This window comes from Psammomys obesus, unplaced genomic scaffold, assembly GCF_907164565.1.
Source record: "Psammomys obesus unplaced genomic scaffold, mPsaObe1.curated_primary_1811, whole genome shotgun sequence".
Classification (NCBI taxonomy): Eukaryota; Metazoa; Chordata; class Mammalia; order Rodentia; family Muridae; genus Psammomys; species Psammomys obesus.
The window spans coordinates 4013644-4037193 of NW_026588752.1; the positions used below are offsets into that span (position 1 = coordinate 4013644).

A 23550-nucleotide genomic window follows, 5' to 3' on the forward strand; every position below is an offset into this window, starting at 1 on the left:
GCCGAGCACTGAGCGCTCCCTAAGCCCTGCCTCTCACGAAGCCTTACCCGGCAGCTTACATCCCGCCTGTGCCCGGGCGCACCGTACTCTCCGCCACCAGGGCGCTGCCTTGCCCCGCCCCCTGGGCCGGAACCTTGGCTAGTCCCCGCCCACAGCCTGCCCCCTATTTGCCCCGCCTCCTCCGTCTCAGGCCGTGCTTCCGCCCATTTCCATGCTCCGCCCCGCGATGGCGCCTGAGGACCACGAGGGGGCCGCTTCTCTGCTGCAGAGTTTCGAGCGCCGCTTCCTGGCGGCTCGCGCGCTGCCCTCATTTCCCTGGCAGGTGGGCGGCGGGTGTCGGGGTCGAGCACCGCAAGCGGAGAGGCCGGGCGGCTCGGGCCGCCTTTGCTCACCGCTCGACCGGGGGAGGCAGGTGGGACCCTTCTTTGGTGGGGCTTGCAGGGTCACGAACCGGGCTGGATTATTTTAGCAACTTTTGAGACAGTGATCGATCGTTTTGGCGAACTGCAAAACAGCTTTGACAACTAACCGTGTTCAGACAGCAGGAGCCGCTCTCCTGAAAGGGAGGCTAGGTCCCCATCCGAAGGGCAGGCAGCAGGCAGAATCGCCTCGGACAGAGTTGAGATTGAAAGGGGGACTTCCTGGCAGTCTGGGAACTTGCAGCTCGGGCACGAGGCTCCTTTAGAGCGTGCTTAGCTGATAACTCCTGTGCGGTGAGCTCACCGGCAGGAGTCACTTGTAAAAGTAACTTTTATTCGCTTCATTATTGCCTCCGTGTGCTAATGTAGGCCTAGTCCTAGAAGCTTCTTGCCTCCATACAATCTAATCCAGGCCTAGAATGTTTTCAACTTCTGAGATTTAACTGCTGAATAAGCTCACCCTTTCTAGTTCTTTCTGAGCTCATAGCTGGCTGGTTCCACTAAGCTGTTCTGGCTCAAACTCCTCTTCCAGCTGACTTATCCAATCGGGCTCCTCTCTCTCTGCCCTTACATTTATCTGCTTGGCTGCAAACTGACTCCAGCAATCTGCTCTAATCTTCTGGCTTCTTCTCTTCTCTGATTCGTTCTGTCTTCACCTTTGTCTAGCTTATTTTCTCAACTCCTTTCTGTATATCTGTCCTGATAAAACTGCCTCTTCTCATTCTCTGTGTTACTCCCTTAAGTAGTTTCCCTTTCCTCTCTCTACTTTTGAGAGTTGGGCATATCCTATTCTGTCAGATCTTTCTCTAATTCATCATTTTTTCTGCCACTCAGACATCACTTTCAAACTTGGGTGCTTCCTTTTACAAACTAACTTTACCTTCATTGTTTGGGATTAAAGGCGTGAGCCACCACGCCTACACCTAAGCTTTTCTTGACCAGAAACTTGCTCTACACCAGGCTGGCCTTGAACTCAGAACTGCTTGCCTCTTCCCAGCCAGATCACACAGACCTAAAAGATCTTTGGATGTGATCTCTTGCCAGAGCAGCCATGTTCTGAATTAATTTTTTTTTCTACAATCACTGTAGATTTGTATTCCTCCAGAGTCCACCCAATTTAGGCAGTTATATTATTTCACGGACATAAAATATTTCTGGTCTTAACATGAAAATGAAACCCTAATAGTATAGAGGTCCTAACTCTATGCCAAGTGTAATAGTTCACATGCCTTATTAAGTACTTGCTCAGGGTTGCCCACAATGCATGGCACTGGGGTCTGTTGTCACTCCATTTGACAGACAGGTGTTTAAGAAGGAAAGGGTCAGAGGCAGAGCTCTGGCCAGGCAGACCAGCTTCCTGCTTAGAATCCTAGTTCAAACCCTTATGGGCTGTGGGACCTTATAAGTGGCTACATATCTGTGCCATAATTTCTAACTAGTGCAGTGGAGGATACTATGAAACCAGCCTCTTGCTGCCAAAAAGCTGGGCTTTTCCTTTGCTCAGCCAGAGCTCACAGGTAGACAAGTTCCAGTAGTGCTGATCTCTGACAGTTGTGTTTTCCTGTGCCAGCTGTAGGCAGGCAATTGCAGCTTTTTTGCATATGGGGCCCTTGGTCCTTTATGGACCTCTGGAATTCTTGGCATATTTTGCCTGCCAGCTTCCTAGCAGGCCTAGATACCAGATTTCCTCAGCCGTTGGTAGCAGCCCTTACAAACATACAGCTCTCGTGCAGGCCTTAGAAGTGGGGATTCCTTAGCTCGTGGCCATCTGCCAGCCACTGTCGAGCTGCCCCAGCCACTGCTGCTCCGCTGTTCATGCCTGCTTTCACCGTGTTACCAGTTCAGCCTACACTACTGCAAGAAGAGACCATTCCCAAGAGGTAGCAAGGAAGGGTTCCTTGCCGTCCACTCCCTGCTTTAGCCACTGCAGCAGGATTTATAGATATTTGAACCAGTCACAGCCTTGCCTCTTAGTATCCCAGCCATCCTTCCTTAGGTACGAGGAAGTGTGCACACAGAAATGAGTGCAGAGTAATATAGTGTGCACCCAGATTTGTCATAGCAAAAAGTCTGGTGTAAAATGTTTCAAGCAGCCTGGGCTGAGGCTGCACCTCCAGGAGCCATGGCACTCAGCTGTGGTTGTCTAAAGGTGTTTATGTAGCACTCAGACAGTCATGACTGGCCTAAGCCGCCTGACTGACGGGTCCGTTTGCTGAAGCTCCACCTTAGGGAGCCACATAGCCCCAGCCCCAAGCTGTTGCTTACGTATATAGGAAAATGAACATAGGAGTGCTTGCACTAAGAACCTAATGACTTTATCATGAACACTAATTGTGTATTTAACAGCCTTCGCACTGTCGCGGCCCGAGGGGCAGCCCCTCCTGTATTTCACTGTGTGGGAGTACTTGAATACAAACCGTGGCTCCCACCTGGCTGTGGAAGCGCACCAAGTGTTGACTAGCAGTTACTGGGAACTCAATATTTACTGAATGCAGTCCATGAGCTGCAGACCAGGGCACATTTGAGACATGAGGCAGTATGTAACCAAAAAACACCAGGCAAAACCACGTGTGGGAGCTCACACCTGTAACCTCAGCCTGGGGTGCTAAAGCAGGAGAAGCTCTGAATTAGAGCCCAGTCCCAGCCCAGACCCTGTCTCAGAAGGATAAAAGAATGAACAGGGAAATGGCAAATAAACCAGTCATCAAAGACCTACCTAAAGAGGCAACATTTGAACTGCTACGTGAGCCCTACAGCGGTCAGCCATAGGATGGTCCCAGAGAACAGGAAGTAAAGGTCTTGTGATAAAAACATGGCTGCCATGATTAAGAACAGCAAACTGGTATGACCATAGTGGGATGAGGAATGAGACTGAGTATAACTGAGGTCAGAAAAGGGTCAAGACAGGTCTTAGAGGACCTGTTAGGACATAGTGAGGTGCTCTGACGATGTGAAGTGGCTTGTTGTGTGTCACATACCTGCCCTGACTGGAGCTGGAGTCCCTGTGAGAAAGATGGCATGGCCAGGCTTGGGCCCCGCATATCTGAGTCCCCATTCCATATTAGGTGGCAGATCCCAGGCCTTTATGCTGTAACTGACTCTTAGCTCACCAGCTCAGCCCCAAAGCCACTGTGACCGGTCGACTGCCGGGCAGCCACGTCTGATGCAAACCGGGAGTCACTCTCCTCATACTCAGCCATACAAGGCCCATGACGTCAGCCTGAGCTCGTCTCTGGCGCCTTCCTCTTCAGATTGTTCCAAGTCCTTGGGCAGAGATCACTGATGCTCTTGACCAGCCTGTTCCACAGCAATGTAATGTTGATGAGAAAATGCCCCTAGGATTTATTTCTCTCTCTCTCTCTCTCCTTGGAACAGAGCCTAGAAGAGAAATTAAAGGAGCCCTCAGGTTCTGAGCTGCTGCTGGCTATTCTTCAGAAGGTAAGAATCTCAGCATCCCCAGACAACAGGCCAAGGCTCGGCTGTATCCTTCCAACACCAGTGTCCAGAGAACAAAATATAGCACTTGTGTTGACACTGCATATGGGCGTCATCACCTCAGACAGCTCTGGCTGTTTGGTTATTAGTGGATGAAGAAGATATTCAAATAGACAACTACACAAGAGGAGGGAACCTAGAATATAGTTGTTGTTGTTTTTAAGACTGTATCTCTATGGAGTGCTACTCTGCCATTTTTTCTAGAAGGCTTTAACTTTTAGTTTGGGTTATTTTGTTTTTTTATTAATATGTGTGTGGGTGTTTTGCCTGCATGTGTGTCTGTGAAACATATGCATACAGTGTCCTTGGAGGCCACTAAAGGGTGTCATATCCCCTGGGACTAGAGTTAGGCAGTTGTGAGCCACCACATAGGTTCTCTGGAAGAGCAGCCACTATCTATAACCACTGAGCCATCTATCCAGCCCAAACCTCTTGGATAGTCTTAAACCATGGAAATGACATGTGACAGATTACTGCTTCCAGTCTTTGTTTGTTGCTTTGAACTGTTTTTCTTTGCATCTAAGGCAAAAATAAGAAAGACCATCTTGCCTGCTCAGTATCAGAGGCAATAATGGGGTATGGGCTCAGTGAGAAATGTGCCTGTGAATGGAGGCCTCCTGAATCAAGAACAGATTACACCATCACATCCTGTGCCTTGACCTTCTTAAGGGTCCTGATTCCCCCTCCCCAGAAAGAATCACCAGAGGAGCATGTTTGTGTACAAATTCAGGGAAAACACAGACATTTACCCCCAGCTTGCCAGCCAATCCTAGGGGCCCAGACCAGGAATTCTTGCTGAAACAGGGCCAATTCAAAATCACACTGAGCTATACTGGGAGACCTTATATCAGAAAGATAAAGGGGAAAAGGGAGGAAGCAGGCAGGCTTCGTCTTACAGCCAGCCTTCCATGAGTGACCCAAGAAAAATTAGAGCATATTGCTTTAAGATCTAATGGGGTTATCCATCAATGAACCTTCACTAGGAAGCCCTGAAGGCCTTAAGGCTGCAGTTTCCAACCTGTAGGTCATGATGTGATTAGAACCCTTATTTAGAGCCCAGACAGGGACTAAAGCTATAGTTCTCAACCTGTGGGCCGCAACCCCTTGGGACACCTAAGGCCATCAGATAATACAGATATTTACATTACAGTTCACAAGGGTAGCAAAATTAGTTATGAAATAGCAATGGAAATAATTTTATGGTTGATGAATTAGATTAAGGGGTCACAGCATTAGAAAGGTTGAGAACCATTCACTGCCATAAGGAGATCCTGAGGCCCTCCCAAGGCAGCAGGCTGCACCTTCCAAGTCCATTCCATCTCCTGCTTCCTGCTGGTCCTCTGACCTTTCAAAATTGCCAGGCCAGAGCCACCAGGGAGCTACCCTGCACTGGCTGGAGACCCTGCTCCTCACTCTGGAGGCTTCCACTGAGGCGTTAGGCAGAACCTCTGCCTGTTCAACCTCATGCCCAACCCTGCTCGGCACCTAGGCCTCACAGCCAGAACAGGCATTTGGTAGGTCTGGCTCCTGCCATTGGGCCCTCACCTCCTCCATGAAGCCATACACCCCGACTTCATCCTCCAATGTCGTTCCTACCTGGTGCCCTGAGTGGGCGGGAAAGGGCCTATGAGTTCAGGTCCCTACCCAGAGCCATGCCACTATGTGGAAATGTTTTAGGGAAAGATCTTAAAACTTCATCCTAAATTGAGAGTGGCATACCCATAATCTATGACAGGGGGATTGCAAATTTGGCATCTAGCATCTAGCAAGAAGCCCAGAAGAAGACTATCTTGCAGATGCCCAGGGCTCATACCCATTGTCCCTGTACACCTTTGCAGGAACATCAAGCCCCTTCTATTGTGTGAAGCGTCCCGGGCACTAGGGGCGGGTCTTTGTAACAGCCACCTTCTTGTCTTCTGTTGTCTAGACTGTAAAGCACCCCGTATGTGTGCAGCACCTGCCATCTGTGAGGTATGCCCGCTGCTTCCTCTCGAAGCTCATCAAAAAGGTCAGTGATGGGCAGTGGCTGCTGGGGCTAGGCCACGAAGGGGAACACAGAGTTCCAGAGCTCTGCCAGGCTCCAGCAACCCCACCTCCCTGCACACTGCTTGCTCTGTAAGCCCTGAGTCAGGGCTTCCTTGCTGGTGGGGTATGATGGGAGGGCAGGGAGGGACTGGGCAGGGGAGAGAGGCCAGGGCTCTCAGCTGCAGCTCAGGTTGTCCTTCCCACCAGACATCCCTGCTACTGAATGCCTCCTCCCCCATTCTACCAGCCATTCCCTGGCTGGCCCATGCACCCCTGCTGGAAGTCTGAGCTTTCACAGCCCCTTCCCAGATAGTTCCTTGTTATTCTCCCCATGGGGCTGCTGGACAGGATCTTCCCAACCTCTGCAAGACACCTTTGGAGGACACGTCCACTGTATACAGCCATGGAGAGAGCAGCAGGCTAGCTTCAGCCCCTGAAGCCAGCAGCTGCACACCAGGCTCAGCACAGGTGTGGTCCTTGCTTCTGTATCACCCTGACCCAGGCCTTGGCACCCCAGCACTTTTGTAGGCTCTGGCAGTACCAGAAGAAACAGGCCTGTGAGGCCTGACGAAGCCGTGCCTCAGTGCCACCAAGAGGTAGCCCAGGGCTCACATGAACACATCATCTAAGGACAGCAGTGCGCTCTCCTGAACTCTGCTGCCCTAGGCCCTGCCTGCCTACTCTCCATATCTCTTCTTGAGGCACCCACCAGTACACTTTAATTTTGTTAATTTGAATTCTAAGTTGTTTATATGCCAGCTTACCTCCCACTCTGAAATTTCCCTCTAAATCTGGCAAAATCAGGCTGTAATGTGGCTCAGCTCTTAAGTGCTGGCCCAGCATGCACAAGGTCCTGACATCCATCCCCAGCACCGTAAATACTGAGAAAGCCACCCAATCCTGTACTGAGCAGACAGAAGCAAGGGACAGAATGGTTCTTTACGAGGGTCAGTGTGACCTCTCATTTAAGGTTCACTGTCTTTTCCCAGCATGAGGCTGTGCCCACAGAGCCTTTGGATGCATTGTACGAGGCGCTGGCAGAGGTTCTGATGGCCAAAGAGTCCACCCAGTGCCACCGGAGCTATTTGCTGGTATGAGACATACATGTTATGTTGTGTTGTGCCTACCCTCACCCCTCCACACACACTCTTGTCTCTGCGATTGGGTCATTTTAAAAGTATGAGATGAAGGGGACTGCATGGCATGGGACCCGAGATTGGCTGCTTTCACTCAGCACAGTGTCCTTGAGATCACCCATCCTGCTGGGTGTACCAAGCCTGTTCCTTTCCATTGTTGAGTACCCTCCCATGTAGGCATACCACCTTCTGCTCAGCCATTCACTTGCTGTGGTTTAGGTCCCACCAGTCATACTCTGATAGTTCTGTTTATTCTCTTTCCTTTCCCTGCAGCCTTCAGGGAACTCAGTCACGCTCTCTGAGAGCACAGCCATCGTGTCCCATGGCACCACAGGCTTGGTTACATGGGATGCTGCTCTCTACTTGGCAGAGTGGGCCATTGAGAACCCAGCAACCTTTGCCGACAGGTGATCTGGGGGCACAGGGCAGGGCGCTGAGGCAGGTTGGCGCTGGTACAGTTGTGAACACAGGTCCCCACCTCCCACTCAGGACTGTCCTGGAGCTGGGCAGTGGAGCTGGCCTCACAGGCCTGGCCATTTGCAAAGCATGCCACCCCAGAGCATTCATCTTCAGTGACTGTCATGGCCAAGTGCTTGCACAGCTCCGTGGAAACGTGCTCCTCAATGGCTTCTCCTTAGAGCCGCACACTCCCATTGACTCTCGCAGCCCGAAGGTGACAGTGGCCGAGCTCGACTGGGACAACGTGGCAGCCTCTCAGCTCTCTGCCTTCCAGGCAGACATTGTCATTGCAGCAGGTAACGTCCCAGCAGCAGGAGGGAGCACTGGGCACTGCAGGCAGGGACACCCTGGGCCTCCTAGTGACGTCACAGCCCACACTCCAGAGTCTCAGGTCCCTCTCTGGAGATAGCTGCACTCACTGTTGTGGCCCTGTGCATGAATAACCAGTTGTCCCTAGAAGTCTTAAGATGAGCAGGACAGGTGCTAGGGCAGCATACTAGCCTGGCCTGGAGTATCTTGCCTCAGCTGCCCTGAGGCAACCCATTTCCTTCTCTGGTCCTATAATGAAAACTAAAACAGCCCCACCCACCACTAAGTCTGTTCCCTCCATTGCTGGGACAAACAGCCATCCTGGATCTGCAGGTGGGATAGACTGGCCATGCAGCCTGTGGTCCTCCCAGGGCTACATTCATGTCTTCACCTGTTGACACCACCATGCTTGGTCGTTAAATGGGTGGCAAGGCCCAGTACAGAGCTGAGTGGCCCCACCACAGCATCCATGCTGGCTCTTTGCAGATATGCCAAGGATTTACTATAATCACCAAGGCCATTTGGCCTTGGCTATCCCACCAGTATATCTGGGCCCCAGGTCCCTGCCCTGTGTCCTTCAGAGAGGACAGAAGAACACCCGCCTCTTATGATACAGAATGGAGTCTTTGAGAGAAAGCAGTGTTTGCATAGGCCACCAAGGAGCCCTCCTCCCTGGCACAGCAGAGATCACCTTCCCATGGCACACCCACAATAATCGGTTCCCCAGCAAAAGCTCCACCCAGGCTAGGATCTGCTCCACTAACCATCTTCTAAGTGAGGAAGGGCACAGAAGCAGTGCTAGCACGGGAGACTCGGCTGTAGCGGCCTTTAGAAACCCTGCCGGGGCTTCTTCCTGTGTAGCAGCACATTATCTTAACACACCACTGCTCCCAGGCCCTCAACCCAAAGTAAGCCCAGCCCCACACTGTTTGCAGACGCTGATGAGAGGCCCTTTCAGCTAGTCTTTCCCTTGTAGATGTGCTATACTCCTGGGAGGTGACACTGTCACTGGTCAGAGTCCTGAAGATGCTCACCGACTGCCAAAGGAAGAATGCTCCTGATGTCTACGTGGCCTATACCGTCCGCAGCCAAGACACGGGCAAGCTGTTTGTCACAGAGCTGGGTCAGTTCCCGACCTGTGGGCCACCATTCTGTCCCTTGGAGGGCTTAAAAACTAAGCTGGCATTGGCCTTGCTCATCAGCATCCTTATCTGTGCTGTGGTGACATTCCTCTGAGGCATAGCCAGGCCTACAGAGGTAGCCATTGTTTGGGCACTCTGCAAGAAGAGAAGCTGGGGGGGGGGGGGGGTTTAGAAAAAGGATAAGGACCCCACCATCTGCAGAACACGACTGTGAGCCTTGTCTGTCCTCCAGTCTGATACTCAGCAGCACCTGGGATGGGTGTCCTGTCATCCTACCTTACCTGTGAAGACACTAAAGCACTCTGATTGAGTGTGGCCCAGGTTCCCTCCCACCCAAAACCATCTCCATAGCCCCTGCATGCCAACCAAGACACTCCCCACATACGGTAGAGTATGATGCTACCCTAGCCAGGCTCCCTTAGCAAAGCCTCTCCAACACCTGTCCACTCACCTGCCAGTGTCTGGACAGGCTGACAGGCAGACTCCCCCAATCAGCAGAACACTCCCAGAACCCACTGACTGAGCACTGAGGGCCCTGCCTATCCTTCGGATGGATGCATGCACACACAGGGAGCCTGCAATGCATCTTCCCTAAGAAAGGCACAGAATGCCAGAGCAGCATGTGCCTGATTTCACTAACTACGGGGACCAGGGACCAGCTCAGTGGTAGCATACATGCCTGCTGTGTGCAAGGCTGGATTCCATCCGGAGGAATTTGTAGAATGCATGCCAGCTTGTTTGTTATACTCAGGTTGTTTATTATAAAGCCTCTTGTTTTGGGCCTGGGCTTCTTTAAACTACTAGCTTTATTTATAACACAGATGTAATTAGGAAACTGTCTTGGCCCACAGTGTTTGCAAACCTCATGAAGCCAGGCAGCTGCAGTTGGATCATAGCTCCCCTCTTATGCCAACTGACAGGGTAGACAGGTGCAAAGTGGTGGGCACCTCAGTGGGCATGGTAGGGGAGGTGGCCACACCCATTGCTGCTCTTTAAAGCCTTGTCCTCAGGCTAGAGAGAGATTGGTAAGCAAAAGTGCTGACTGTACAAATGTAAAGACCAAGTTTGAATCTGCAGCACCCCTGTAAAAGTTGGGTTGTGGCCAACCTGAGCACCTGTAATTCTCGGGCTGTTGGGGGCAGAGAGAGGGGGATTGCTGGGACTTAAGGAAATGAAGCAGAAAACGGTAGAGCAGAACCTCTGCTGTTCTCCTTAGACTGAGCATACCCACAGGAGTCTACATGGGCCTGGAAACTTGTGGCCCAAGTAAATTAGTTTGATGCACAGCTGTGGCCACAGCCCTGCACTGACAGATTAACTTCCTGTCTCCAAAACTGCCCTCCTAAACTCTCTGTACTCTGTCTAGATCGCGCGGAGATCTCCTGGGAACAGGTGCCCCCTCACACCAGCAAATTGTTCCCTTATGAGGAGCACTCGGCCATCGTAATCCTGAAGCTCATGCTAAACAGGCAGCATGGTGTTTGAAGGCGACTGGAAAAAATGAGATCACCATCGTGGGAAGAGTCCATGGGAAAGCTGAGCTGAAGAGGTTTCAGTTGAACAGGAATACTAAATAACAGACCACAAATGTACAGTAAGCACGGGTTTTGAGTTCTGGTGCCTTCCTCAGCAGCTCATCTGGAGTGGACACAAACTCAGGGCAAGCATTTCCACTGTACAAATAAAAACATAATTTATCAAGTATGACTCCTGACAGACAGCTGAGGCCTGGCTCAGCCAAGCCCAGTGAACACAGGATATCTCAGAGCTCATGGCAGCCCAGCAGAACCAGAACACAAGGAATGTGAGGGTCCAGAGACAAAAGCCCAGGATCTGAGTAGTGGTCAGGGTCACAGAAGTAACAAAAGTACTCAGTACAGAAGAGAAGAACTACTCAGGCACCAGATGAAGCAGCTTCCAGACCATTCATTTTCTAGACACTGCCCACTGCTGTCCTTAGGCTTCTGACCACTAGGCACCCAAAAGCCCTGGCTGTGAAGGGTGGGCACTGGAGGGTCAGAGCCCTAGCCTCTGCCTGGAGTTATCTGTGAGTGACCAAAGGGAGCACAGTCCGCTGCCAGCTCTCATCCCATCGCAGCTGCTCAGACTCCCGGAGTTTCTTCCGGAACTGGCTTAGCTTTCCAGCAGGGTCGGGAAAGTTTGAAAAAAGCATCTATAGGAAAAAGGAAACAGGAACTTAGATCCCCATGCCAGGTCCTTGCTCATTTCCAGCAGCACTCCTCACCTCAATAGACACTTAGGGGATAGATCTCCACAGCCCTGCCCTGGAGAATGTCCAGCCACTACCTACTGTCCTCCCTTTCCCTCCCATCCTCAACACAGTCCTCAGATGCAGGAAAGAGGGAAGCCACAACAGCTCTGCTTTTAAGGTCTCTGTCAGGGACTAGCAGACTGTCGCCTTCAAGCTGAGTCCTGCTGACCTGGTGTTGTAAATAAAGTTTTATTGGAACTCAGCCTGTCTGCACATGTCCACAGCTACATTGTAATCTGTATCAGGATGGAGCTGCAGAGTTCTCACAAAGACTATAGACAGAGACCAGTATAGAACAAGTCCCTTGTCAGAGATGAGAGAACATTAGTTTTATGTGGATAGACATACCCTCTGCAGAAGCTTCCTTGGCCCGCACTGTCCCTAACAGGCAGCAAAGCTCCCATCTTTACTGTAGTATGGGCTCAACAAACACAGGAAGCAGGGGTATGTATGTTTGTGCCTAGCTCTTCCAGCCCCTGGCAATGTGAAAGACTGGCCAACAGCCCAGGCTGACAGACTGCCTTGGAGACTTCTGCTCCCTCCCCCCCCCCTCCTTTCCTCTATATCCCAGGATCCCACCACAGCTGTCCTCATGTGGGAAAAAGGGATCAGGGAGCTGGCTCAATGACAGGCTTCAAAAACACCAAGCCCCATAGGGAGTAGGGCCACTACCTGTAACTGAGTTGCCAACTCCTCAGCATCCCTGAAGACCAGGCCATTCTCTCCGTGTCTTACAAGCTCATGCAAACTGCAAGAGAACAAGGGACTTGAAATCCAGCTAGAGAAGAAAGGGAACCCAGGTAAGCCACCACTGTCCCCTCCGGTGAATGGCAGGTTGGCCTCAGTGTTGTGGGATAACAAGTGTTTAGATAGGAAAGCCTACAAGGGCACATGTCAGAACTGTTTCTGTGCCAAGATGGTTCCTGTGTTTTTTGTTTTGTTTTTCTCCACTCTAGCCTGAGGGCTAGGGTCCCAACAAGCCTGCCTTTGGCTCCACACATTAAGGGTAGTTTTTCAGAGTCACTGGGAGATTGGATCCTGACAAGCCCTGACCTTGGCTCACACAAGGGCTTCCCATCCAGAGACTGGTCCCTAGCCAGCAAGCTGCAGCCTGCATGCTCACATCCACTCTGGCCAGGGAAAGTGGAGTCCAGAACTGCATTGGTGTGTATAATTCCCATCTACTTGTGAGAGCTCAGCCACAGATGTAAGCCAGGGAACTGCAACGACTCTGGCCTCCTTTCCCTTCTCACAGCATGAGCCTGAGTAGAACGTTAACCACGAGCAAATTCCAGCCATCCCTCATCCCTCTGTCCATGCAGGACTATTCCAGAAGCCCCTGTATATTCTCAGATCTCATGCCCCTTCTTAAACTACTGTATTTGCATATGATCCACATAAACCTACTCCATGCTTCACATCTTCTCTGGATGACAGCTATTATCCCAGCAATGGAACAGGGATAAGAACCTGTACCTACATGTTGATAGACACGATCAACATACTCCTTGCTAGTTTCTCCCTGAGACAGGCCAGGCTGGCTTCAAGCTCAGGGATCCTCTTGCTTCTGCCTCCAGACTACAGGCGTGTGCTACTTTCTAATGCTAACTACATTTTTCATAGGTGAATGGCATGGTGTGGGACACATACAGGGTGTGAATATACCAAGATGACTGATCCTCATCAGGGCTCAGTGGAACGGCCCCAGCTGCTGATCTAGAGTATGCCCCAAGTAAGGCTGGGTATCTGCTCCTACCACTTGAAGTTCACAGCACACACAGGCAAGCAGCACCCAAACATATCCACCACCTTCATGGGCAGGTCCAGACCACTGGAGGACATGTGTAGACAGACACCCAGGTCCGCTGACCCTGCAGAGACAGTCAAGACACTAGGTCATTTTCCCAGGCCTACACAGTGAGCCCTAGACTCACTGTGGAAATCAGCCCTAGTGGATATCAGCTGTCCCTGAGACTGTCCCTAAGCACAAATGGCATAAGCTGACCAAGGAGCCAGGCAGCCTAACCAGAGGCAAAAACATGGCTGACCACTACATCCTGTCTCACACTGCTTAATGATTAAAGTTTGTTTTCACTTGTATTGATTCACTGTTTCCACTTAGCCCCAATTCCTTTTCAAAGAGAAAGCTCCCAGGCAGTCACTGTGATCACATTGTTTTATGGCTATGGCTGTGGTTCATTCCGCCTTGTCAAGAACACCACCCGGTGACCACTTCAAAATGACTAGAGGAGGGCTGGCAGACTTGGCTTAGCAGGTGAAGGCGCTTGCTGCCGAGGTTGACAATCTGAGTCCCACTCCTGGACCCCACTGTGGAAGGAAGAGCCTTCCTCTAAGTTCTCCTCTGATTGTCACATACTTGGCATGGCACAAGTGTGTCATCCTCCTATCTACCCCCACGCGCACACGCAATAAATAAATGAATGAAAAAAATTATTTAGAGTGGCAAATTTTGTTGTATGTGTTTTGCCAGAATTATTTTTAAAAGAACTCAAGATTAAAAATGTAGGGCAAGTTGGGCATGGTGGCACACACTTTAATCCTAGAGCACTTGGGAGGCTGAGGCGGATCTTTCTTAGCTCAAGGCCAGCCTGAGCTACACAGACTGTCTCAAAAAATAAAAACCTGAAACAAAAATGAAAAAAAAAAAAAAATCAAAGAAACCAAATCTACAACAGATCCAACAAAAATCAGGTATCAGCAGAATGGAGTAGAGTACTCATGTAAGCCCAGCAGTGCAGAGGCTGAGGCAGGAGGATTGTATAAATTCAAGCCCAACCTGAACTGTACAGTGAAATCTTATGAAAAAGGGAGAAAAGGGAAGGGGGAGGGGCAGACACGGTGGTGCAGGCCTATAATCCCAGCACTGAGGCAGGATACTCTGCTGCAAACTCAAGGCTATTCTGGATCCTGTCTCAAAGATTACAGGGCAAAACAGAGGTTGGTAATATCTTCCCTGTCTGCCCTTGTGGGATAGTGTGGCCCTCCATCTTCCCCCTGAAATCTGCCCTCTCACCTAGCAGCAGCGGGTAGTCCTCGGCCTCCAGCCACGGGGTGCAGAACTGGACATGCTTGAAGTGCTTCTGGCTAATGAGATGGCGGTAGTGCTCTCTGAGAGGCCCCTTCCCTTCACAGAGAAGAAAAGTCACTGCCATAGTCGCTATCCATCACTGCCAGTGTGCAGGTCCTGCTGTTCCAGCCTTTGACAACCCTTTCCTAGGACCACACCCACCAGTGGCCCCATCAGACCCTGACATCCCACAGCCAGGATACTAAGCATACCCCAGCCAGTTGACACAGGGCTGCAGATTGCAAGAAGGTCTAGGATAAATGCCAGGGTGCCAGCAACATGGACACAGCATCTCCACCAAGTGACACAGAGACTGTCCGGTCCTCACAGGGTCCTGTGGGAACCTGGCTTCAAGGGAGCAGGAGGAGGTGGCTGCCTAACCCTGTGACTAAATGGAGGACACACTGCTTTTAAAGTACAGAGGCTGGAAGTCCACTGGGAAAGGATAGAGTTCAGGAGCCTCAGGTTCCCTATACATCAGAGGCATGTAGAAACACTACCCCAAGGGCCTGTGATACATGCCTGTTCCAGCTCAAGGCCTGCCTGGATACAGAGTAGGTTCAAGGCCAGTCTGGACAACTTGTAAGACCCTGTCTCTACACATAGAAAAACAAAAGATAGATGGAGATGTAGCTGGGTGGTAGGTCAATTGCCTAGCATGGGCAAAGTCTTGGGGAGGAAGAGAGAAACTACCTGGAGAACTGAGGTGATGATTAACAAGACAGTGCCCTACAGACATGTTCGTAAAGGCCATGTGCCCATTCATCTACTGCCTCCACCCTTCCAAAACTGTAACATGGTGGTCCCATCAGTACCTGTTATCACACAGACAAGGGAAGGAAGGCTGTCTTCACTGAGCATTAGTTGCTCAAATTCTGTTTTTTAAAAAAGACAAAACAAGAAGAACATAAGATGGTAAGTGAAGGGGGGAGGCTGATCCCTAGGCGGCTGCTACAAGATATATTCAGACTGAGGATCTAGCCACTCAGTGACCATGGAAGAACAGTAAGCTTCCCATGCCCTCCCCTACTGGCTCAGGCTGGCCCACCCATGACATCAGGGACAGACCACAGGGCAGGCTTCAACAAAAGGCCAGGTAACTGCCTAGCAGCAGCCCCTGACAAGCTGCGCTGCTAATGCAGCCACACACCTACTTTCTAATGCTCCCAGCAGGATGGAGAAGTCCTCGTCCTCTACAGAGAGAGAAGAGAGAGGGGTCATGGGCTGCCTCCTTCCTCCCACCCTACTCATACCCTCTTCCCGGGATGCCAAAGCAAGCTAGGCACACAGGCTGGAGCACACAGGCTGGGCACACACCCTAGGTGCTGAGGGGAGGCAGACCTGTCCAGCTAGTGCTGCTCACGAGCAGTGCTGGCCGCCCATGCAGACGCCTCACCACGCCGTTCTGACAGTCCCTCTCAGTGAAGGCTGACCTCTCCATGTTGGGGTCCGAGGGCCCTGAGCTGAAGAATCAGAGAAAAGAGATGAGGTACTAGACATCATGGCACCAGAGCAGAGCCTCAGGCAGGCCACAGGCTCTCAGTCATTTGGCACCCCATTGATCTAGAACCAGGTTGCTGGCACTGAGGCTACAGAAGCAACACCCACTCCACCACTCGGTGCCACCTCCACAGGCTCCCCACTCCACCTGGTTAGCATCCCAGTAAGGATGTACTGACCCACCTCCCAGAAGCCATCCTCGGATCCCAGGAGCACACACTGGACACAGGTAGAGCAGTAACAGGTGCCTTCTCTGCCCAATTAGACAAACAGGGGACACTTAAGTCCCCTGCCCCACAAGAACCCACTGGCAGCAGGACAAGACAGTACAGAGCTCAGCAGCCAGTTTCTTAAAGGACCAGAGAATAGCTACTTCAGGCTTTGTGAACCATAAACTGTTGTGAAACCGAGTCCCTCTACTGCAAGTCGGGAGCAACCACTGTTTTTAAGGTAAGGTAAGGGCTTGCTGTGCAGCCCAGGCTGGCCTCAAACTTACAATTCTCCTGCCTCAGCTTCCCAAGTGCTGGGATTGTAGCCATTCACCACTACACTGGGCTTCCAGCAGCCACTGACAACAAAGGTGAATGTGTAGGCTGTTCCAATAAAACCTTTTGACAGCAACAGGTGGGAGACCACAGCCTTAGTTTGCTGCCTCTGGATGAGTGGATCCACAGGTCTGCAGGAGACCAGGACAGCAGAGAGAAGGGAGACATACCAGCTCTGGAAAGGAGAGTACGTGCGGCTCAGCTTCATGAAGAGCTCATGCTGCAGTTCCAGGGGTGTCTCCTTAAAGAAAGATGGTGGCTTGTCGTAGACAGTCACAGCTCTGATGTGAGAAGGGAGTGGGAAGAGAAAAATTTAAGCAAGAGGACACAGCAGGATCCCAAAAAAGCAAGGGAGCTTGGGGGATCCCACAGACAAGAAACTTGAGAATTCTTTAAAATAGTGCAGCTTTTTAGCACCAAAATGTCCTAGGCCACACAGAGGGGAGGGGAAAAAAACCTACTGCCTCCTCCCTGGGCTTCTAAAAACCCGTAACCATCTCCCGGGCCTGAGTACTTCAGCACAGCACCACAAGTGCTGCAGCTCTCACAGCATACGGCTGATGGGCATCCCGCCCTGCATACCTGACACGCCAGTTTTCTGCCAGGTCCTCCCGCATAGCATTGGTCACACACAGGTTCAGGTGGGACAGGCGCCCGAAGAACTTCTCATACCTACAAAATGTCTTGGGGATCAGCAAGGAACCCTGGGATGAGCCTAGATGCCACCCCAACCTCCATATGACTTGATACCCCTGAGTAGCAGGCCAGAGCTGGGGACCCTTGAACCTGTCAGGATGGTGCCATGAGTTCCCTGTAAGTTACTCTTTCAAGCCTTCCTCTTCTCTCACTGTTCAGCTTAAAAGGAAACAATCCCCACAAATCCAGTCTCATGCAATAAAGAGGAAAAACCCAATTGGAGCCACTTGAGCAAGCCATCCTGGACCTTCAGGGCTGCAGCTCTCTCACTGTGGCATGAAAGGAGTTCAGTGATGGTGAGACTTCATCCCAACAGAACAAGGAAGAGGGAGAGCAAGCCAAGGCTACTAAGCTGAAGGCTGGAATGTGGCTCAGCTGGCAGAGTGCTTGCCTGGGAAGCTCAACGCCCTGGTTCTACCTCCAGTGCTAAAAAAATGAGCCATGGCAATATATGTCTATCCAAACACTCAGGAGAAAAAGACAAGAAGATCAGTTCAAGGTCATTCTGTGATACTCAGGGAGTTTGAGGCCAGCCTGTGATAGACAGTGTGTGTGTGTGTGTGTGTGTGTGTATGTGTGTGTGTGTGTGTGTGTGTGTGTGTGTAGGGATGTAGCTCAGTTGGTAGAGTGCTTGTCCATAATGCATCAAAGTCCTGGCTTCCATCCCCAGATCATCATAAAGAAGTATGGAGCTGGGTGGTGGCATCTGCATTTAGTCCCAGCACTCAGGAGGTAGAGGAAGCTGGATCTTTGTGAGTTCAAGATCAACCTGATCTACAGAGAGAGTTCCAAGGGATCTGATACCCTTTTCTGTCCCCCACAGGCACCAGAAAAAAACACATGGTACACAGACAAGCCGCCACCACCATCTCCACCACCACCCCGGGGCTGTTTTGTTTTAAGTAATTTTTAAAAATAAAAATAAGCCAGAAAACATTAATTGCAAAAAAATACATAAACGTAGAAGCTGGGTGTGATACACACCTCTAATTCCAGCACTCAGGAGGCAGAGACAATCAGATCTCTGTGAGTTTGAGGCCAACCTGCTCTACAGAAGGAGTTCTAAGACAGCCAGGGAATAGAGAGAAACCTTGTCTCAAAAAAGAGAAAAAAAAAAAAATTACTGAAGTGGGTGTGGTGTATTGTGCCTGTAATCCCAGAGTGTAAGCAGCTGAGACAAGAGAACTGACATAAATCCAAAGCCAGTGTGGGTAACAACGTGAGATCGTAGCTACCACCACAGTTCTTCAGCCTTTTCTTCCCTCCAGATACCGAGAAGGCTCCGGAATGAAGCTCCCTGGGGCTGATTCCTGACTTTCTTCCTGTGTTGCAAGAGGCAGCACCACTCTCAGCCCATTCTCCTAACTTGTACAGTGTATTTAACAAAAGGTGATGGAGACAGAGTAGGAGACACCGGGCCTGGACTGCAGTCTGGCATGGAGACAGTGCTCTGGACAGTCAGAAGGTGCCTGGTCTTCTGGTCCGATGAACAATGAATCCCAGCAGGCAAATGGAAAGAGCACAGTTAGCTGACCCCAGAGCTGCAAGTATATGATGAGACAGGGCAGCCAGGACTGGAATGGAACCAAGATCCAACCTAGATCCTCTAGATCTAGCCTGTTCCCCCAAGCTCTTCTCCTCCACCCCCCTGACGAGGACTCAGGGGACCCACCCACACCCTCTCACCATTTGGCCAGCAGCACAATGGGATGCCGGGGGCCATGTACCAAGCCCATGATGGAGTAGCCATAGTTGTGCCAGTCGATGACCAGTTTGCTCCCACAAATGCAGCCCACAAACCAGCAGACTGCGATGGCAGGAAGACCAGGGGGGTTCTAGGAAAGAGAGACTTGGAGGCAGTGTAGGAAGCATAGATCATGGCCCATGTAGCCCATTTGAAGAGGAGTGACCACACAGCAAAAAGACCATGATCTACAAGGCTCTCATCGGCCAAGAGGCAGAAGGAAGACCCTCTCCACTATCAAACAAAACAAAGAAACAAAAGTAGTAAGACGTTAAAAAGAAACTAACCTGCCCAACCTGGAAACCCCAAAATCATCAACAGTCACTTGAGTTAAGGCAATGGCTCAGTAGGTAAAGAATCTGCCACACAAGCGTAAGGACCAGAAGAAGGTGTTTGGTCCCCTAGAACCTGAGTTACAGACAGTTATAAGCTCATACTGTAGATGCTGGGAACTAAACCCGGGACCTCTGCAAGAGCAGCAAGCCAGTACTGAGCCATTTCTCCGGCAACCTCTACACTCATGATTATTTATTTTTTAATATGATTGTACTTATTATTTGACAGTTCCATGATTGTATATATGATTTATTTTGATCACTCCCCATTACCCTCTCAGTCTCCTCCCAACCTTTCAATAATTCCTCTGTACCCTTTTTTCTTCTTTTCTTCCCAACTAGTCCCCTTCCTATTTTCATGTCTTTTTTTTTTTTTTTTTTTTTTTTTTTTTTAGTTTTTGTCTTTAGTGACTGAGTTTAATTAGAGTTAAACATGGGTGTGAGGCTATTTACTGAGCAATGGCAATTTATTAGTGGATACACTGGGAAGAAAAATGGTCCCACTCCCAACAAACACCAATAGCTCCTCTACTAGGGATGGCACCCTACGAATTCCTCCCCGTCCATGCTAGAATGTCGGCAGGCTAGATCTTGTGCTGGTCTTGTACAGGTAACCACAGCTGTTGCACGTTCATAAGTGCAACATCCCTCCTCATGTTTATTTATAGTTTGAGCACTGTGTATGTGTGGACTGGAAATCAAATCCAGAACGGCAATGAGCCACACCCACAACCCAATTTGTGCCTGTTTAAAAGGCCAGCAAGTGGACTGCTACCAGTGGTTCTAACAGAAGGAGGCAGCAGTTGGCACATACCTGGAGGAAGATGTAGGCTGCAGGGTCTGTGCACAGCAACTTCCACAGCAAGTACACTGCCTGAAAGACAACTTTGACTCCATACTGGAGAATTCGGGGCCCAGCTGCAAGTCAGAAAACATCCATCTCTACAGAGGAGCTCTTGGCAGTCTGCTAGTCCCCTCATCTCCATAATACATAACCACCCCTCCCCAGCCCACCTACCCCTAGTTAGGAACCTAGATTTGCCTGGTCCTACCTCCCAGACTCTGAAGTTCTGTCAGCTTCACAATCTGAATCCTATCACTCTGCAAGAGCTCATCTCGAGGTTTGGAGTCTGCAAACGTAAATGTGCAAGTATCAGGTACCAGAAGCAGCCATCAAAGTTACAGCCAGCAGGATGTGTTCCTTCACATCTGTAATTCCAGTGCTTGGAAGGATAAGGTAGGTGGGAGGAGAATAACACTTATCAAAACCTCTCTGGTCACCTCTCTGGTAGCCAGAATGGAAAAATGAAGTCACTTTGTGTTCTTCTACTAGAATGCCTTCGAAAGGCATTCATCATATCCACCTTCTTTAACTTGATGACTGGCAGGCAAAGGGGACTCAATTAAATCAATGAAGAGTAGACTCCTGGATGGCAGAGTCTGTGTCAGTCCCACTCCACCCAAGCCCTGGGATAGCACTCCACACAGGAACCAATAAGAGTTATTCCCACTTTCCCTTAGATGGAGCCGGGCCACCCCCTAAATTCGCGGATAAAATCTGAGGTGCTCCGCATGTGTTCGAGATAGTTATGAACGACCCCCCAACATGGTATCTCTGTGTCAAAACTATGTCAAAACGTTCAACACCTGCGGGGCGGGGCTTCGTAGTGCTCGCTTTTAATTCCAGCACTTTAAAGGCAAAGGCAAATTGATCCCCATGAGTTCAAGGCACTCTGGTCTATACAGTGAGGTCCAGACCAGCTAGAAGCTGCATAGTGAGAGTGAACCCCGGCAAAGCCATCAATATGGGGCATAATGAGGGGGTGGACACCTCCTCATTACGGAACAAGAGAGAGCCCCAGCTAGAAAAGCTCCGCGGCTGCATGAAGGATATAGAGAAACATATGGTCTCTCAACTCAGTGACAACGGCAGCATGAGGAAGTCGTGCCCAGCACCAGGGTTCCAGACCTAAGTGAGACCTTGCAAACCGATCTCTTCGTAGTACTCACGTATGCTTAACGACAGCTGACGCAGGCTGCTCTCATACACCAGAAAGCAGAAGTCTGGGCCAGAACAGGCAGGGAAGGAGCACAGCCGCTCCCGCCTACGCCCCAGAACAGGAGAGCTAAAGCCCCCGGGTGGGCCTCCCTCCCACCTCCCTCCCAGGTCCCCGCCACTCACTGTAGAACCCCAGCAACGTCACCGAAAAGCCGCTCTGCGCCAATGACAGCGCGTGGTACTGCATGCGGGGGCTGCGGCCCACGTCGCCCAACACCACGACGACCACGTGCTGGGCCCTGCCGGCCTGTCGCCCACGTTTCCACGCACCCAGCAGCAGCAACGGCAGCAGCAGCGACAAAGCCAGCAGAGCCACGCAGGACGCCACCATCTTGGCCAGCCGGGGCCGGGCACGTGACCGGACCAGCAAGCCTCGCGTTGAAAGCCACCACTATAGAGTAGAAGGCGGGGCCTTGGAGAAGGAGGAGTCTGGAGAAAAAGGGAATCAAAAAGGTGGGGGCGGGGTCTGAACGGAGGGGCGGGGCCTGGAAAAGATAGGCCCTTGAGGAGTCCAAGAAATAGTAGGACGTAGCCATGTCAAGTTCCCTGAACTGTGTTTTTCCCCTATGAATGTAAAACTGTACCTTTATTGGAGTCTAAGAACTTCTTTTTCAGAGCTCTTAAGATAAATTTCAAGCTATAGTGATAGTTTCCTGCTGAAAGAGTAGCCTTGCCGGCTTCCTTTGCAGACTTCGAAGTTATTTCTACACCTAAAGCGGCCATATCTGATCTTCTGTGGGCATCTTGGCCATCCAGATGCTTAGGTAACAAAAAATGGCCCCTCGCCGTGAATAAACAGGGTCCTGGCTAAGATCAGACCAAGCCTCTCTTTCCACCTTCTCCTTCTTTCTGTCTCTCCACAGCTGCTTTAATAATCTAACAAATGAGGTAAAGTTTTGGAGAAATCTCTTCAGATAAAGGTACTTGATACCAAGACAAGAGTTCTAGCTCAGGAACCCACAGGATGAAAGCAGAGAAGAGAACCAACACTCTATGACACTTAGGCTGTAATACACAGAGACCACACACACACACACACACACACACACACACACACACACTAATTAAATAAAAATAATTTGGATGAATTTCCTAGTTATGTTGAGGAAAGAGGCCATTCCATGAGGAGTGTACACACGAGATCATGGATACACATGGAAACTGATCTTTATTGGTAGAAGGAAAGAGCCTATAGGGCCTCTGGCTATGTTTAACAGAGGTGCCTCCCTGTGAGAAATTTTGTTTTTTTAAAAATGCTTATCTCTTTCATTTCTTAAGATGCATGCATATTGAGCCAGGCACCGGGCCCATGCCTGTAATCCCAGCACTCAGGGAGGCAGAGGCAGGCAGATCACTGTGAGTTCAAAGCCAACCTGGTCTACAAAGTGAGTCCAGTACCCAGAGAAACCTTGTCTCAAAAAGAAAGAAAGAGAGAGAGAAGGGTGCATGCATATTGAATACAACATTTCAAATATAAAAGAGAGGAGCCAGGCATGATACCACATACCTGTAACCCTAGCACTTTGGAGGAGTAACAGAAAGATCAGGAGCTCAAGGTCATGGTCATCGTCACCTCCATAGAGACCATCCTGCACAGCTTAAGACCAGATCTCAAAAAAGTAAGGGGCTATAGAAACGGCTCGGTGGCTAAGAGCTCTTGCTTGTAATCCTGAGGATGGGAGTTCAGATCCTATACCCATGTAACAAGCTAGGGGTCACCTCCAAGCCTATACTCTCAGCTTTGAGGGGACAAGGACAAGAGGATAACTAAGGCTGCTGGCTTCCAACTTATCAGGGAAAACAGGAGCCTCAATTTTAGGGAGAGAAAGAATAGGCAGCCGAGTTACAGAGGGAGATGCTCAGCACCCTCTCTGTCTGGTATATACACAAGCAGAGATACCTGTGAGCTCACACGCGCATGCGAGCGCGCACATACACACATACACAAACACACACACACAGCCAGCAGGCCAGAAGAGGGCACCAGACCTCACTATAGATAGTTATGAGCCACCATGTGGTTGCTGGGAATTAAACTCAGGAGCTCTGGAAGAGCAGGCAATGCTCATAACTTCTGAGCCATCTCTCCATCCCACAAATAAATCTTTTTAAACTAACTAGATAAGTGAAATAAAAAACAGAAAAAAGATAAAATGAAATAAGACAGTTAAAAAACAGAGATCTTTATTTGCATGTATTGGTTACACAAACTCAGACAAAGGATCACTGCATTTTATTATGAGAATGTTTTGTTTTGTTTTGTTTTATCCTGTGTGTGTGAATGTGTTTGCCTTCATGCACACATTGCATTGTGTGCCTGCAGAGG

General features: G+C 50.2%; 2 protein-coding genes across 3 annotated transcripts; one reads left to right on the forward strand and one right to left on the reverse strand.

Annotated features, from left to right (window-relative positions):
- Nucleotides 1–223: 223 nt before the first annotated feature.
- Nucleotides 224–10686, forward strand: Eef2kmt (eukaryotic elongation factor 2 lysine methyltransferase). Its single transcript, XM_055604555.1, has 8 exons — nucleotides 224–322; nucleotides 3795–3857; nucleotides 5842–5922; nucleotides 6929–7030; nucleotides 7349–7482; nucleotides 7565–7830; nucleotides 8820–8966; nucleotides 10352–10686. The coding sequence occupies exons 1-8, from the start codon at nucleotides 227–229 to the stop codon at nucleotides 10468–10470; spliced, it is 1008 nt and encodes a 335-aa protein (XP_055460530.1). The 5' UTR covers nucleotides 224–226; the 3' UTR covers nucleotides 10471–10686.
- Alg1 (ALG1 chitobiosyldiphosphodolichol beta-mannosyltransferase) lies at nucleotides 10576–21573 on the reverse strand. Of its 2 annotated transcripts, none has more exons than XM_055604554.1 (13): nucleotides 21495–21573; nucleotides 20218–20295; nucleotides 19980–20083; nucleotides 18773–18921; nucleotides 16973–17062; nucleotides 16561–16671; nucleotides 15687–15808; nucleotides 15500–15538; nucleotides 15161–15220; nucleotides 14292–14402; nucleotides 13014–13128; nucleotides 11930–12005; nucleotides 10576–11158 (listed from the first exon to the last, which is right to left on the reverse strand). In XM_055604554.1, exons 1-13 carry the CDS (start codon nucleotides 21553–21555, stop codon nucleotides 11027–11029), a joined length of 1248 nt encoding a protein of 415 aa, XP_055460529.1. In that variant the 5' UTR covers nucleotides 21556–21573; the 3' UTR covers nucleotides 10576–11026. The 2 variants fall into 2 exon arrangements, with proteins under 2 accessions (XP_055460529.1, XP_055460528.1); XM_055604553.1 differs by having other exon boundaries at nucleotides 21348–21573.
- Between the last annotated feature and the right edge of the window lie 1977 nt (nucleotides 21574–23550).